The 13,738-nt window shown below is 43.0% G+C and overlaps 1 protein-coding gene across 1 annotated transcript in view; it reads right to left on the reverse strand.

The window, feature by feature from the left end:
* The window catches only part of flvcr1 (FLVCR choline and heme transporter 1), a gene marked incomplete at its 5' end in the record, with an annotated part of 72,163 nt that overhangs the window by 16,089 nt on the left and 42,336 nt on the right, over positions 1–13,738 (reverse strand). The window contains 3 exons of the mRNA XM_084314112.1: positions 4,830–4,941; positions 5,535–5,640; positions 13,652–13,738. The exon at positions 13,652–13,738 is cut by the window's right edge and continues 24 nt beyond it. Of these exons, the coding sequence (XP_084170238.1) occupies positions 4,830–4,941; positions 5,535–5,640; positions 13,652–13,738 (305 nt within the window). The remainder of the gene's footprint in view (positions 1–4,829; positions 4,942–5,534; positions 5,641–13,651) is intronic.

Raw genomic sequence — 13,738 nt, forward strand, 5'->3', positions numbered from 1 at the left:
TTAAAATGAATAACGATCTCTGCCAAAATGCTGGGAATTACACGGCGAGTGGTTGCCACGGTAACTAAGGACTCTGTGGCAGAAACTACCGGATGGCGCATGTGTAGAAGTTGGTCTAAGTGGGACGATTCTCTATCACGACAACATTGTCCCTTTTTACCATCTTAGTTTAGTTTATTTGATCAGGGACAGTGCATATCAATCAACAGTTATACATTTATAAATGATTACAAATTAAAAACTGTAAATATGCCAACATTAGCAGGGTTGCTCGTTTTCAGTTGTAGTCCCTGGGCTAGATGTTTAAGCCAGAAAAGAAACAGAAAAATAGAAGGACATTAAAGCTAATATAAAAACAATTTAAAACATATTCTGTACATTCACTCACTAGGCATTCGTGCATCTATAAAAAAAAAAACAGTGTACAGGGACAAATCAAAGATATACATGTATAAACACCGTATAGGCAGGCACACATATACATAATGATCTTAACTGTCACATACAGTACAATCACATGTATGACAGATTCATAGATATATGACCCATTCAAACACAAAGGGGTTCAGGTCTTGTTGGTCTAGTTTATCAAGATGACTGCAGGGTAAACCACTTCCTCTCTACAGACTTCGTATTCTGTCGACTAGAAGACTCTGCAGCCTGCATTCTCTGCTTTTGGATGACGAGCAAACAGCGTTTCACAGCTCAGCCAGCGGTGCAAACTGGCCAGCATATCATCTGGACTTGAAATCTCCCGTTTCAAAGCATTATTGAACAAAAGTTGACCTATTTAACAAATTATGTGACCACTTAATAATAATTCCCTACAGGCTAAAACACTGTGAGAAACACGGTCAATATAAATGTACCACATTGCTGCGCTCTCGCTCTCCCCACACCCCATCGCCCCCTCCCCACGGTCACTGTTGGAACATATTGGGCGCACCTCGTCTCAAATCTTGATGAGACAAATGCCTTGCGCATCTTGTCCTTGGTCGGGAATGAAAGAGAAAACAATGCAGATCAATTGTATCCACAAATCGTACGTTTTCATTTTAACTATCAGCGGGGAAAAGGCCAACTGTAAGGAACATCGTTGTGTACGGGACACAGCTAGTCTGCGATAGCCTTGCTGTGGTGGGCCGTGCCGTGCCTGATGCCAGCTTGTATGAGTAACTGCAGAAAGCTTTTGGTTTCATTTGGACTAAATCCCTTAAAGCTGAAGCAACCTGCCATGTTGCAGGTCACACAAAAGATATTTTCTTTTATTAGCAATCGATATCGTAGGGCTGGGCGATATAACGATAACGATAATTATCGCGATATATTTTAATAATCGATATCGGGGGGGGGGGGGGGTGGGGGATCTGGGAAAAAAATCTGTTTTTATTTATTTTGTGTGACCTGCAACATGGCAGTTTTAAAACCAGAGACAGTGGACAGACTTGTCTTTCTTGCCTGCAACTTAAAGTAATGGCTTTGCTTGTCCAAATGACAATACTGACCAAATTGAGATTTATTTTTCTCGTCCATTTATTTTGTTTGCTTTCTAATTTAAAATACAGTTTGAAACCGTCTGTACACAGTAGGCTATGTGTGCTAGCAGAGCTAGACTCCAGTCACGAGTCACGGTGTACGTGTGCGCGGTGGTTTGTCCACCAAAAAAGCGCCAAAAGATAGAAAAGAAACTAGCAGAGCCAGAACTGTTCAACTCCCCTGGAGCCACAGCCAGCAGAGAAGCCGGTTTACTTTCGCTTTCAAACCAGCTGCAACCTGAGAACTGGAGTATGAGGGGATGTAACACCAAAGATGGCGGCAACGACAAAGAATTGCTGCAAAATAAATATACAGCTGTTGTTTAATTAAAAAAAACGTAAAAAATATATATACGGTATATATTTTTTATATACTCGATTTTTTTTTATCGAGTGATATGATATTGTTATCAATATCGTTATCGCGATATCATTTTTGGCCATATCGCCCAGCCCTACGATATCGATTATTAAAATATATCACGATAATTATCGTTATCGTTTTATCACCCAGCCCTACCCTCAGCACTGCTTATTAGGGGACTTCAGATGTGGGGGGAGGATGGCTCCCAGTGTGTGTCTGTCACATACACATCTGATACAATATTCTTTTTTTTTTTAACCTTATTTAACACTTTGATTGCCTAAGGCTAAATTCATGATATACCATCCCTTGCCAGCTCTATTTGTCTATGGAAAAGTTCCCCTTCTTTGCAGGGCTATAACTTTTTAAATTCTATTGCTAAATTGCCATTATTAGGGCCCATTCAAGGTCCTATATGTATTGTTCATTGTGTAGCAACGTTAAACTTTTTCATTCACATATTCATAGTAAAATATGGTCTAAAGTATAAGTATGTTTTCATCTCTTTCTGCAGCTTTCTCCAGAACGTGATTTATAGCCCCAAATGCATTATATTGATGATGAAATACAGTTTGGTAGGAATCTGTGCGAGATCAAAAATTTCAATTGGACGTACTTCTAGAAGTTTCTACGTATCATCTGATGATGACCGGATGGGCGGGGGATCGTTTATAATTCCATGGGCAGCGTTATATCATTCATCTAGTGTGGGTGATATGATCATCAGAGCAGTTTATATCGAACACGTTCAAAAATAACGCTGAATCTTACCCTATCTTCCTCGCGCCGTTGGACGATGAGCGTGGAACTGAAATATTCCTATTATGGGATGTAGAAATACGCGATCTATTTCCAGGTTGTATAATAGTATATACGTCCAAATCATGTTGTTTATCGAGTTATTGGCAACGGATCGCTATGTATTGTGTCGAGATCGAGTCCCGGGACCTATAGAGAGTGCCCGGAAGTAATATGGACGATCAGCACTTCAACCACATAACTTCCTGTTTGGCGCTTCTGCCGATCGGCCACCAGATGGCGCTCTTGAACCGCTAGAGGTTTGAGAGGAGCTCAGAACTGTATGTGAAGGCTGCGGATGGAAAATATGATTCTGATCACAGATTTTTGAAATATTGATATTAAAGACGAGTTACGGCGTCCTCGGCAACTTGAGCATGGCGGGGAAGGACGCCTAAACAAGTTTTCGGCACTTAAAGTGTTAACCAGGAAAGTCACATTGAGATAAATAAATAAAAAATCTCTTTTTCAAGTGAGACCTGTCCAAGACAAGCTGCGACAAAGGAATACAAAAGTTGCACATAAATACAAAATAAAACAACAACAAATTACCTAAATACACTAAACAACCAATATCGGAGCCAGAGGCAACCTAGCAGGGCAGGCAGCAACAATAGACTATTAGGGCAAATCAAAACAACGACAGGCCATTGATTCAGCCTCTAGTCCTGTCAGTGTTTCTCCTATATGCATTCAGCAGCGGCGCAATTAGGACCGCCGCTGCTATGAACTAGACTATTAAAAAAAAATGAATACATTTTTTTCTTTATTTTTTTTATGATTATTATTATTTTATTTTTTATCATTTCATTTGGGCTGTGGGGGGTGCTTAATGTAAAGGACTGACCTGAGGAAAAGGCTGCAGGGAGAAAGCACTGCAGTCTAGTCGATTTTGTGTTTTGAGCACAAAGTTCATCATAGATCTAGCCTCTTTATTTTGCTCTCAAAGTGCACCAGATTGATGCATTTAACTTTAAAATGTAAACAAACAAAAAAGTTCCGGGGGGTCATGCCCCCGGACCCCCCAGAGGCACAGCACCGCTGCTGAATTTTTGTTCAGGGGAAACACTGCATGTTACAGATACAATATATAATACAATGTAAAGAGTCAACTCGATTAATTACAGTTCAACTCATGAACCTCGTCCACATGGACACAGGTGGAGTTTCTCTCTGTGGTCTTTCATCCACAACTCACACTGTAGGTCAGAGTCCGGACCCGTTTTAAACTACACCCCCCCCACCCCCACGCATACACAGCAAACAGGGCACACACATACACATACTGCACAAACATACACACATATACACATACTGCACACACATTAGGGCTGACCCCCATTAGTCGATTAGTCGACTAATCGGTCGAAAGGAGCCGTAGTCGACTGGCCAACCTCTTAGTCGAATATAAAATAAATAAATAAATAAAAATATTTATTATCTTTTTTTATATCATTCTTTCCAAAAGAAAAGAGGCCTAGAAGCGTGGCTAACACTAATGGCACGCATACCAGAGGCTAACTGCCCACGAAAACAGGCACAGAGGCACTGAAAGAGGATTTCACCCATCTAATGAACACACTAGACTAGACAAATATCAAGATGTATCCATCAGTGGACCAATTGCATGCTTTTGCAGAGAACAAGAAGCCTTCAGTCGACTCCCTCAGACATTAAGCACCCCCCACAGCCCAAATGGAATGATAAAAAATGTAAAAAAAATATATATTAAAAAAAAATATTTAAAATATAATTAATTTTTTTGTCGACCAATAGTCGACTAACGAATTTTTTTTGCCAATCATAGTCGACCATCCAAATCCTTAGTCGGGGACAGCCCTAACACACATACACACACATACTGCACACACATACTGCACACACATACACACGTGAACATTCTGCACACACACACATACACACACAGCACACACATGTACACACACAGCACACACGTGAACATTCTGCACACACATACACACACAGCACACACACGTGTTCATGTCATCCTGTGTAGCTCAATGGAACAGAACACTGCCAGGGTTAGGGGTTCAACTCCCTCTGGGGACCCTGTACTGAAAGCATGCACGCACACACATGCACACGCACGCGCGCACACACGCATGTCCTACCAGTGAGCAGGATTCCCAGGAAGATCCAGGCGCAGAGGAAGAGGTTGCCGGCCAGAGGGTTGTGGTCAGTGGTCAACCTGCCCTGAATCAGAGTGAAGATGATCCCAAAGATCTGGACACACACACACACACAGAGATACACACACACACACACACACACACACACACACACACACACACACACACACACACACACACACACACACACACACACACACACACACACACACACACACACACACACACACACACACACACACACACACACACACACACACACACACACACACACACACACACACACACACACACACACACACACACACACACTTACATTTACATGTAGTCATTTAGCTGAACGCTTTTATCCAAAGCGACTTACAAGTTCTGTACGACAAGTCATCAGGAAGGTCTCGACTCTATCAGCTGAGTAACAATGTTCATCAAAGTGTTGAGTGCTACAGTGTAGGTTAGTTTATTAGGACAAGTGTATGATACATTTTTTAAGGATTTAGTTTGAGGATATTTATAAAAAATATATATATATAAAAATAAAAAGATTTTTTGAAAAAAAGTATTTTGGGTTTTTTTAATTATTATTAAAAAACGAAGGTTCGAACGTCCGTTCGAAAAACCCCGACGAAGTTCGAAGCCCAAAAACAGGCTTCGGGGAAACAGCCCTAGTGAGAGTGCGGCTGGAGGTACCTGAGCGAAGGCGTTGAGCAGCCCAGAGGAGGTGCCCTCAGACTCAGGATAGGTGATCTCTACTCCGAACTCGAAGCCCAGCGGCAGGTAGCCGGTCATGAAGAACCTGGAACACAGCAGCACAGACCAGAGGCCAGAGGTCAGAGGAAACACACGATAACAGTGTAACCAGACCAGAACACAGCAGCACAGACCAGAGGTCAGAGTCGAGAGGAAACTAGAGGAAATAACTGAACGAACATATTTAATGTTTATAGTATCCATAGTATTCCATGATGACATCATCCGTGTAGACATCTTGGTAGGCAAACAACAGGTGATTGTAATTGAACAGGTGATAATGAATAAATAACAACCATGGCTAAGGAGCTGTGGTTATTTTTGACGGGAAACGCCCGTCATGAGAACACTATGAATTATGAGAGTGTGGCGATACACACGTTTTCAGATTCCATGCAGATTTAGATTTTGAGTCATGATTCGATTTCGATTTTTCAATTCTTTATACATTGAAGGAAGCCAACAGTATGGCAAATGTGCTTACCGTCTTCTCCAGAGAGAGACAAGAAGATAGATACCAGTTTCCTCTCCGTGCGTTCAGTAGAAACCTATCCGGCTGTAGGCTAGCTTAGCTTAGCACAAATGAAAGGAAGCGGATATGGACCACTAGCCTAGCTTAGCACAAATGAAAGGAAGCGGATATGGACCACTATCCTAGCCTACACCTCTCCTGGAGTTCTTAGCTAGGCTAGTGGTCCATATCTGCTTCCATTAATTCGTGCTAAGCTAGGCTAGCCTGCAGCCGGATAGCTCTCTACTGAACGCACAGAGAGGAAACTGGTATCTATCTTCTTGTCTGACTCTGGAGAAGACGGCAAGAGCATTTCACATAATGTTGGTGCGTTCCTTTAGAATGTATTCAAACTACAGAGCTCTATTTATAGATTATCTAGCTTGTATAATACAAAACAGCTTGGTTTGGCTCAGAAAAATACACATTTTACTTCAAAGCCGTACAGTAAAGGATTAACACTTTGGTTGCCTTGGGTTAAATTAATGATATACCATAGGTTGCCGGCTCTATTTGTCTATGGAGAAGTACCCCTTCTTTGCATGGCTATAACTTTTTAAATTCTATTGCTACATTGCCATTATTAGGGCCCATTCAAAGTCCTATATGTATTGTTCATTGTGTAGCAACGTTAAACTTTTTCATTCACATATTCATAGTAAAGTATGGTCTAATGTATAAGTATGTTTTCATCTCTTTCTGCAGCTTTCTCCAGAACGTGATCTATAGCCCCAAATGCATTATATTGATGATGCAATACAGTTTTATGGCAATCAGCGCGATATAAAAAATTCCAACTAGACGTACTTCTAGAAGTTACTACACGTCATCTGATGTTGACCGGATGGGCTAGGGGGCGTTTATAATTCCGTGGGCAGCGTTATACCAATCATCTAATGTGGGTCAAATGTTGATAATAGCAGTTAGTATCGAAGACGGTAACGTTACACGCTGAAAGTCACCCCAGTCTCCGCGCGCCGTTGGGCGATCATCGTCGAGTTGAAATCTTATCATTATGGGATGTAAATTTACCCGGTCCATCTCCAGCTTGTATAATGGTATATACGTCCAAATCATGTTGTTTATCGAGTTATTGGCAATCGATCACTGTGTAGTGTGACGAGCCAGAGTCGCGGGACCTATAGCGAGCGCCGGAAGTACTACGGTCGTCTAGGACAACCTCTATTCAACATCCTGTTTGGCGATTGCGCCGATCGGCCACCAGATGGCGCTCCTGAACCGCCAGAGAGCTCAGTGGGTCCTGCTGGTGGATCTCAGGCCAGCGGAGGGGACATATGAATCCGATCGCAGATTTTTGAAATATTGATATAAGGACGCTGTACAGCGTCCCCCGGCAACTTGAGCATGGCCAGCAATGACGTGAAAAGACGTTTCATGGCAGTCAAAGTGTTCAAATGAAACATTATGCATTTTTATGTCATAATCAAACATTCTAGAACATTTGTGATGTCACAGATGATGTCATTATTATATATGTGATCCCGGACAATGGTAGCATATTAATCACACTGAATACGCTGTTCACAGGGACTACAGACCATGGCTCTAGCTAGCTTTATTGCCATAACAACGAACCCGGAAGCGGGCTGAGCTGTCACCTTAAGAAGTGCTCGCCCTCCCCCTAGAGGGCAGGAATAGGAATGGTGAGGTCGTAACACACCAACAGCCACATACATCACACTCCTCCCCACTTAATCGTATCGCTGTCCCCACTTCCAAACCCAGTACCTAATATAGTGATAAAGTGCCCCGGAATGACCCCTCCTAATATAACACCAAAAAAACAATAGTGCAATAACCCCCATAGTCCAACTGAGACTGTCAGAACGTCCCGCTCAATATGTGAGACGATCAGGAGGCCTAGTTACCCTCACCGGGTACCTCCTACTAGTCTCTGTAGATGTTCTGGTTGGCTCTAAGTCAGCTGCCTCAGTGTGCGTGACTGAGGGACCGGTTAGGGAGGACTCCTGTCCGCCCGCTGGGGAAATGGTCACTGGATCTGGCATAAAGACTGTCGCAGTTTGCGCCAATGGGGCTGGTGGTATTGGCTCCACTGAAGTGAGTAGCATCGGGTCACAGGCCCGCATCTGTTCTGTGTGGCGTTTCCAATGCCCCGAGCCTACCCCGACTGTGTAGGACACTGGCCCCTCCTGGGAGACCACCACCGGGTGAAAAGGAGCAGAGCGCATGTGCTTCACAACATTTCCCTTAAGGAAAGACGCAAACTCATATGAAGTAAACTGCGAACTGTGAAGTGGGGAGAGACCGGAAGATTTCTGGTTGCGCTGACACGACTGACACACTCTGGCCTGTTGTTCTATTTGAGCGTCAATCCCCGGCCACCAGATGTAACTACGAGCTACCCCTTTCATTTTAACTACTCCCGGGTGGCCTGCATGCAGCTCCTGTAGTAATTGGGGTCTCAATTTTGGAGGCACAATCACCCGATTTCCCCACAACAAACACCCCTGTACCACTGAGAGTTCATCTTTTCTTGTGTAATAGGGAGTCAGTGCACTGTCCTGCCCTTGCGCCTCAGGGAAGTGTCCTGACAAACACATGTCCATCACCTGAGCGAGCACTGGATCATACCTCGTTTCCTTACAAATGTCAGTGCTGCATACTGGCAGCGATTCAAGGTGATGTATCAGTACCGTATCCACTGAACCTGGTTTGTCCTTATGCTCAACCGGCATAAGGACATAATAGAACATTCTAGAACATTTGTGTTCTATATATATTCAACAATTCTCTCAAGATCTTGAGGGGGAGGGGGGAGAGAGGAGAATAGGCAGGCTCACGTTGCCCAAACTCATTGACGAGGAATTAGGGGAGGTAAAGTACGCGAGAGTTTTGTGGGATGGGAACCTGGCCGTAGGGTGTGGTAGTGAGGAGCAGGCGGGGAGGGCTAGGAGGTTGAGGAGCATTGGTGGGGTGGGTATACAGGAGGTGGTGAGAGTAGGGGAGAAGAGGAGATGTAAGGGGGTGATAGCTGGGGTGCCGGTCAAGATGGACGTAGGGCAGCTGGTGGATGAGTTAAGGGAGGACAGGCAAAATGGCACAGTTAAGAGAGTAGAAAGGATGAAGAGGGGAGCGGATAGGATAGAGACGGAGACGGTAGTGATTGAGTTTGAGGGTGGGGATGTTCCTAGGGAGGTGTTTGCAGGGCAAATGGTGTATAGGGTTAGGGAATTTGTTCAGAATCCTCTTAGGTGTTATAGGTGCCAGGAGTTTGGCCATATAGCTGCCACGTGTAGGAAGGGGCAGAGGTGCGCTAGGTGTGGCGGGGAACATGACTATGGGAAGTGTGGAGAGGGAGTGAAGCCGATGTGCTGTAGTTGTGGTGGGGAGCATAGTGTAGCGTTCAGGGGGTGTGAGGTGATGAAGAAGGAGTTTGAGGTGATGAAGGAGGTCGCGGTTCGGAGAGTGAGAAGGGAGGGTAAGTTATCGTATGCTGAGGCGGTTAGCAGGGTAGGACAGGGAAGCCAAGAAAGGGTGCAGGGGGTTGGAGAAGGGCATTTGGCAGAGAGGGTAGAGCAGGAGGATAGAGAGAGGGTAAAGGAGGAGAAATTTGGTATTGTGGCCTTCGTGGCAGGGGTAGTTAATGGTCTGGCAGAGGCTGAAGGTAGAACAGCTAGGGTAAAGATGATTGTTAGGATAGCGGTTCAACATTTGGGAATGGAAGGTCTGAAATGGGAGAAGGTGGTTAGGGAATTGGATGAGGGGGCTGTGAGGGACCAAGAAGCCCAGAATAAGATGGCAGGGGGCAAGGAGTGTCCCGCAAAGGGGGGCTCAGACAGGAAGTAGCAGCAATAGCTGCACTCCAATGGACAATGTAGGGGATGACGGGTTCCAGTAGACTGCAGGAAAAGAAGAAGAAGAAGAGCCCATCAAAAGAATTGCGGAGGGCAGTAATACGCCACGATGCGTCTACACTGCCGGAAATTCAAAAGAAGAAGAAGAAGATCTCATTGTGCATCTTGAGACAGGATAGATAGACTGTCTATCCTACAACACATAGACTGAAACCTGCATTTCTCAACCAAGGTGCCTTGCCTACCGTTTTGCTGTGGAACGGTGAGTGTCCACAACGGCTATCTAGCTGTTCTACTTGAATACTGAATGTTAATATTGAATCAGACAATATTGAATACTGAATGTTAATATCAGACCATATTGTATGACAGTGAAGTTATTGAATCTTTTTCTAGTGTCTCTTTCCGGTGTTGCACTTTTTAGACGGTCCCTGGCTGCGCACTTGCCTCACAGCCGACTGCACATAGAGATCAATATTATTAATTGTACAGCTCCGAGGACGGCTCGTTTAGGTGAAAATAAGGTTGTAGCTCATTGTCTACCTTACTACAATAGGAAAGAGGTGTCCTTTGTGTTTTAAAAACATTTCGCTTAAGAATTATTGACCGCGGAAATTCGAATCTGTGAATATCTTTCTAACTTTACCTAAGTCTCCCGATTGCGATACAATAAAGCGAATCTTCATCACAAAAATCATATTCTCAAAATAATCTGATGGGCAGATATTATTGCTGGTGGACCTATTTCAGCCTGCGAGTCGCCTATTGCCGACCACTGAACTAGGATATCTGTTGGGTAACGTGCGTTTAGACAACACTATTTGGGACAGACCATATTAGGCTATTACTTCACATAAAAGATCATGTCTAAATGAAATGCACAAAACAAAAAATGTATGTATCATAACGTTACCCTGGTATAGATCTGTATTCTCGAAAACACTCTGATGTCACGAGACCGCCGCCATCTTGGTATGAGGGTAACAAACGGATTTCTACCATCAAATGCATGCGTTGAGCTCCGTTTTTATTACATGTTTTATCACATTCTTGTTCATTTCATAACATTTTCATACGATTTGTTTTGAAAATATTGAGGCCAACATGGCATTTCACTATTTCGAAAGCCTTTCTGGTGATTCTAAGGCGAGATATGAGTCAAAGAAGCTCCCCCTGATTCAGATTCAGATTCAGACATTCAGACTTGACATCATGTCCATACAAAACACCTGCAGACATGGCCATCTCTCAAATACCCAAATTGAAGCTGCTGTGTTACGTTTTGTACTAATAACAAACAGAAATCCAAATCGCAAGTTTTATATAATACCAGCTGATGCATCACGGAGGAAAAAGTGGCTGGCGGCTAACGTTCGGCTAACTCCCTCTGGTGTTGTGGTCGTGGTAGCTACATGCTAAGCTAACGTTAATTACATCATATCGAACCGATAGAAGCTTATCTTATCTAATCTTACATGGTGGTACCACGTGTGCCACTACCCAATCAAACATCCACGTAAGATTAGATAAGATATAAGCTCCTATCGGTTCGATATGATATAATTAACGTTAGCTCAGCATGTAGCTATTTGTCTAGGTTAACGTAGCTAACGTTAGCTGCCAGCCACTTTTTCCTCTGTGATGGTATAAAACTTGCGATTTGGATTTCTGTTTTTGTCATTAGTATAACGCGTAACACAGCAGCTCTTTGGCATTGTGAAGGACTGAAGAAAATTCCGCTTGATTGTCTTTAATTTTCCGCTTTAACTATCCGTTTCTCCACTAAATAGTGTACACAATGTACCAGGCGGGACAGTTTCCCCCCACGCTGCAGTTGCGTAGCAACAACAGACAGGAAGTTGACTTCGAGAATGCATGTATTTATTCATAATGTTATACATATTCGTTCACGTTAGATCGTGCATGGCTTTTACATTGAAAAATGTACTTGTCACGTGGTTCCGTTCTCCATTCTTCACATCAAAAACGAAAAACGAACTATCAAAACATACACGGACCAAAATCGGCCCATTATTTACTCCTTTTTTCATTTGATTCTGACACCAAAATACGAAAAACAGCTTCGTATTTCAGTTTTTCCCCGTTTTTTCGATTTTGGTTTCAAACGGAAATAGGAAAACACCTCGTATTTCCGTTTTTTTTCCTTTTTTCGTATTTCCGTTTGAAACTAAAAACAAACTATCAAAACGTACACGGACCGTCCAACCACGGTCTTAACCCCCAGGTTCTCTACTCCAAAATATAGTCAATATAGTTTTACATTTCATTACATGCTCAGAACAGGGTGCATCTGCCTTTCACTGTGATGCCTCCCTAGCTCATGGAATGAACTCAAACAGTCCTTAATAGAAGAGAATAGATAGAATAGAACTACTTTAATCATCCAGAGGGACATTTTACACTACAAATCGCTCACAGTAAACATTTAGACATTTAGACAGAACAAAGTCACGAATAAGAATAACAAAACAAATTGCCTAAGAATAAGAATAGAATAGGCCTAAAAATAAGATAATAATAATAATAATAGAGTACGGACCGGGATTCACATTAAAGCTTGAGATTCTCCTCTCTGTTGCAGAGTTTAAAACCTTGATCTCCAACCTTTGTCAATCAGGTTGTACGCGTTTTCATTTATTGTTATCCTTACTTGTCTCATTGTTGTGATTTGATATGCCTTGTTTGCTTAACTCCGTCTGTACACTCGACGTGACTGTAAATGAGGGACACCTCAGTTGCCTTGCAAGTTTAAATAAAGGTTTGAAATTAAATGACACTACTACTGAATGTGAAATCTGAATCTGGATTTTTGGTATTGAGATCTTTACACCCCTACTATGAATATAAAACATCCTAATATCATAGATAAAACACAGCCGGTAAACAGTGACTGGAATGCTTTTCGAGACACCCTTAAACTTACAGCTCTTACTTCACTGACTGCCTTCAAGAAAATACTCGACACGCTCTCAGTAGATCCCTCCTGCTCTTGCTGATACCCCAGTTTCACACTTGCATACACCCTCTCACACACAACATACATTATGCTTCATCATGCGTGAAGGAAAAGGGGGGGGGGGGGTCGTTTATAATTCCTTGATCGTCAGTAACGGCTTTATTTAGTATGGGTTGATATATTGTTCAGATGGTTTGCAGTGAAATGAATAAACAATCGGGCTGAAAATAACGTTACTGTCCTCTTACCGTTCGCCGATGAGACTGGAGGAAAAAGATCCCAATTATTTGACGCCAATCTCCTAGATCCATTTCCGGTTTGTATGGCGCAATAAACGCCGAAATCATATCGATTATTAAGTTTAGAAAGAAATCCAAATGCACTATAGTGTTTGTCTGGATCCACGTAACAAGATATGACTGCCGGAGGGATTCCTCGACGCACCGATCGGCACTTCCGGTTTTGGCGAGAGTGTAACTCGCCCGACCATCCACCAGGCGGCGGTATTGAGGCTTTGCAATCTCATATAGGGTGCCGCTGCAGTCCAGAGGTTGGCTGGATGAATTATGAATGCCATGGCGAAAAAATTTAATATTGATCCCAAAAACGGCGTAAGTCGTTCTTGGCGTTCAACGCATGACGGAAAAACGGCGTAACTCGTTCTTGGCCACCAATGTGTTAATGTTTTATCTGGCTAAATAAAGGCTAAATAAATAAAATAAAAAGTTCTTACCCCAGTACACCTGCAGTGAAGAACACCAGGTATATGTTGCTGAGGTCTAACGTGAAGGTGAACACAACCATACCCAGGAAGGACAGG

The sequence above is a fragment of the Notolepis coatsorum genome, assembly GCF_963971535.1.
Source record: "Notolepis coatsorum genome assembly, chromosome: 5".
Lineage (NCBI taxonomy): Eukaryota > Metazoa > Chordata > Actinopteri > Aulopiformes > Paralepididae > Notolepis > Notolepis coatsorum.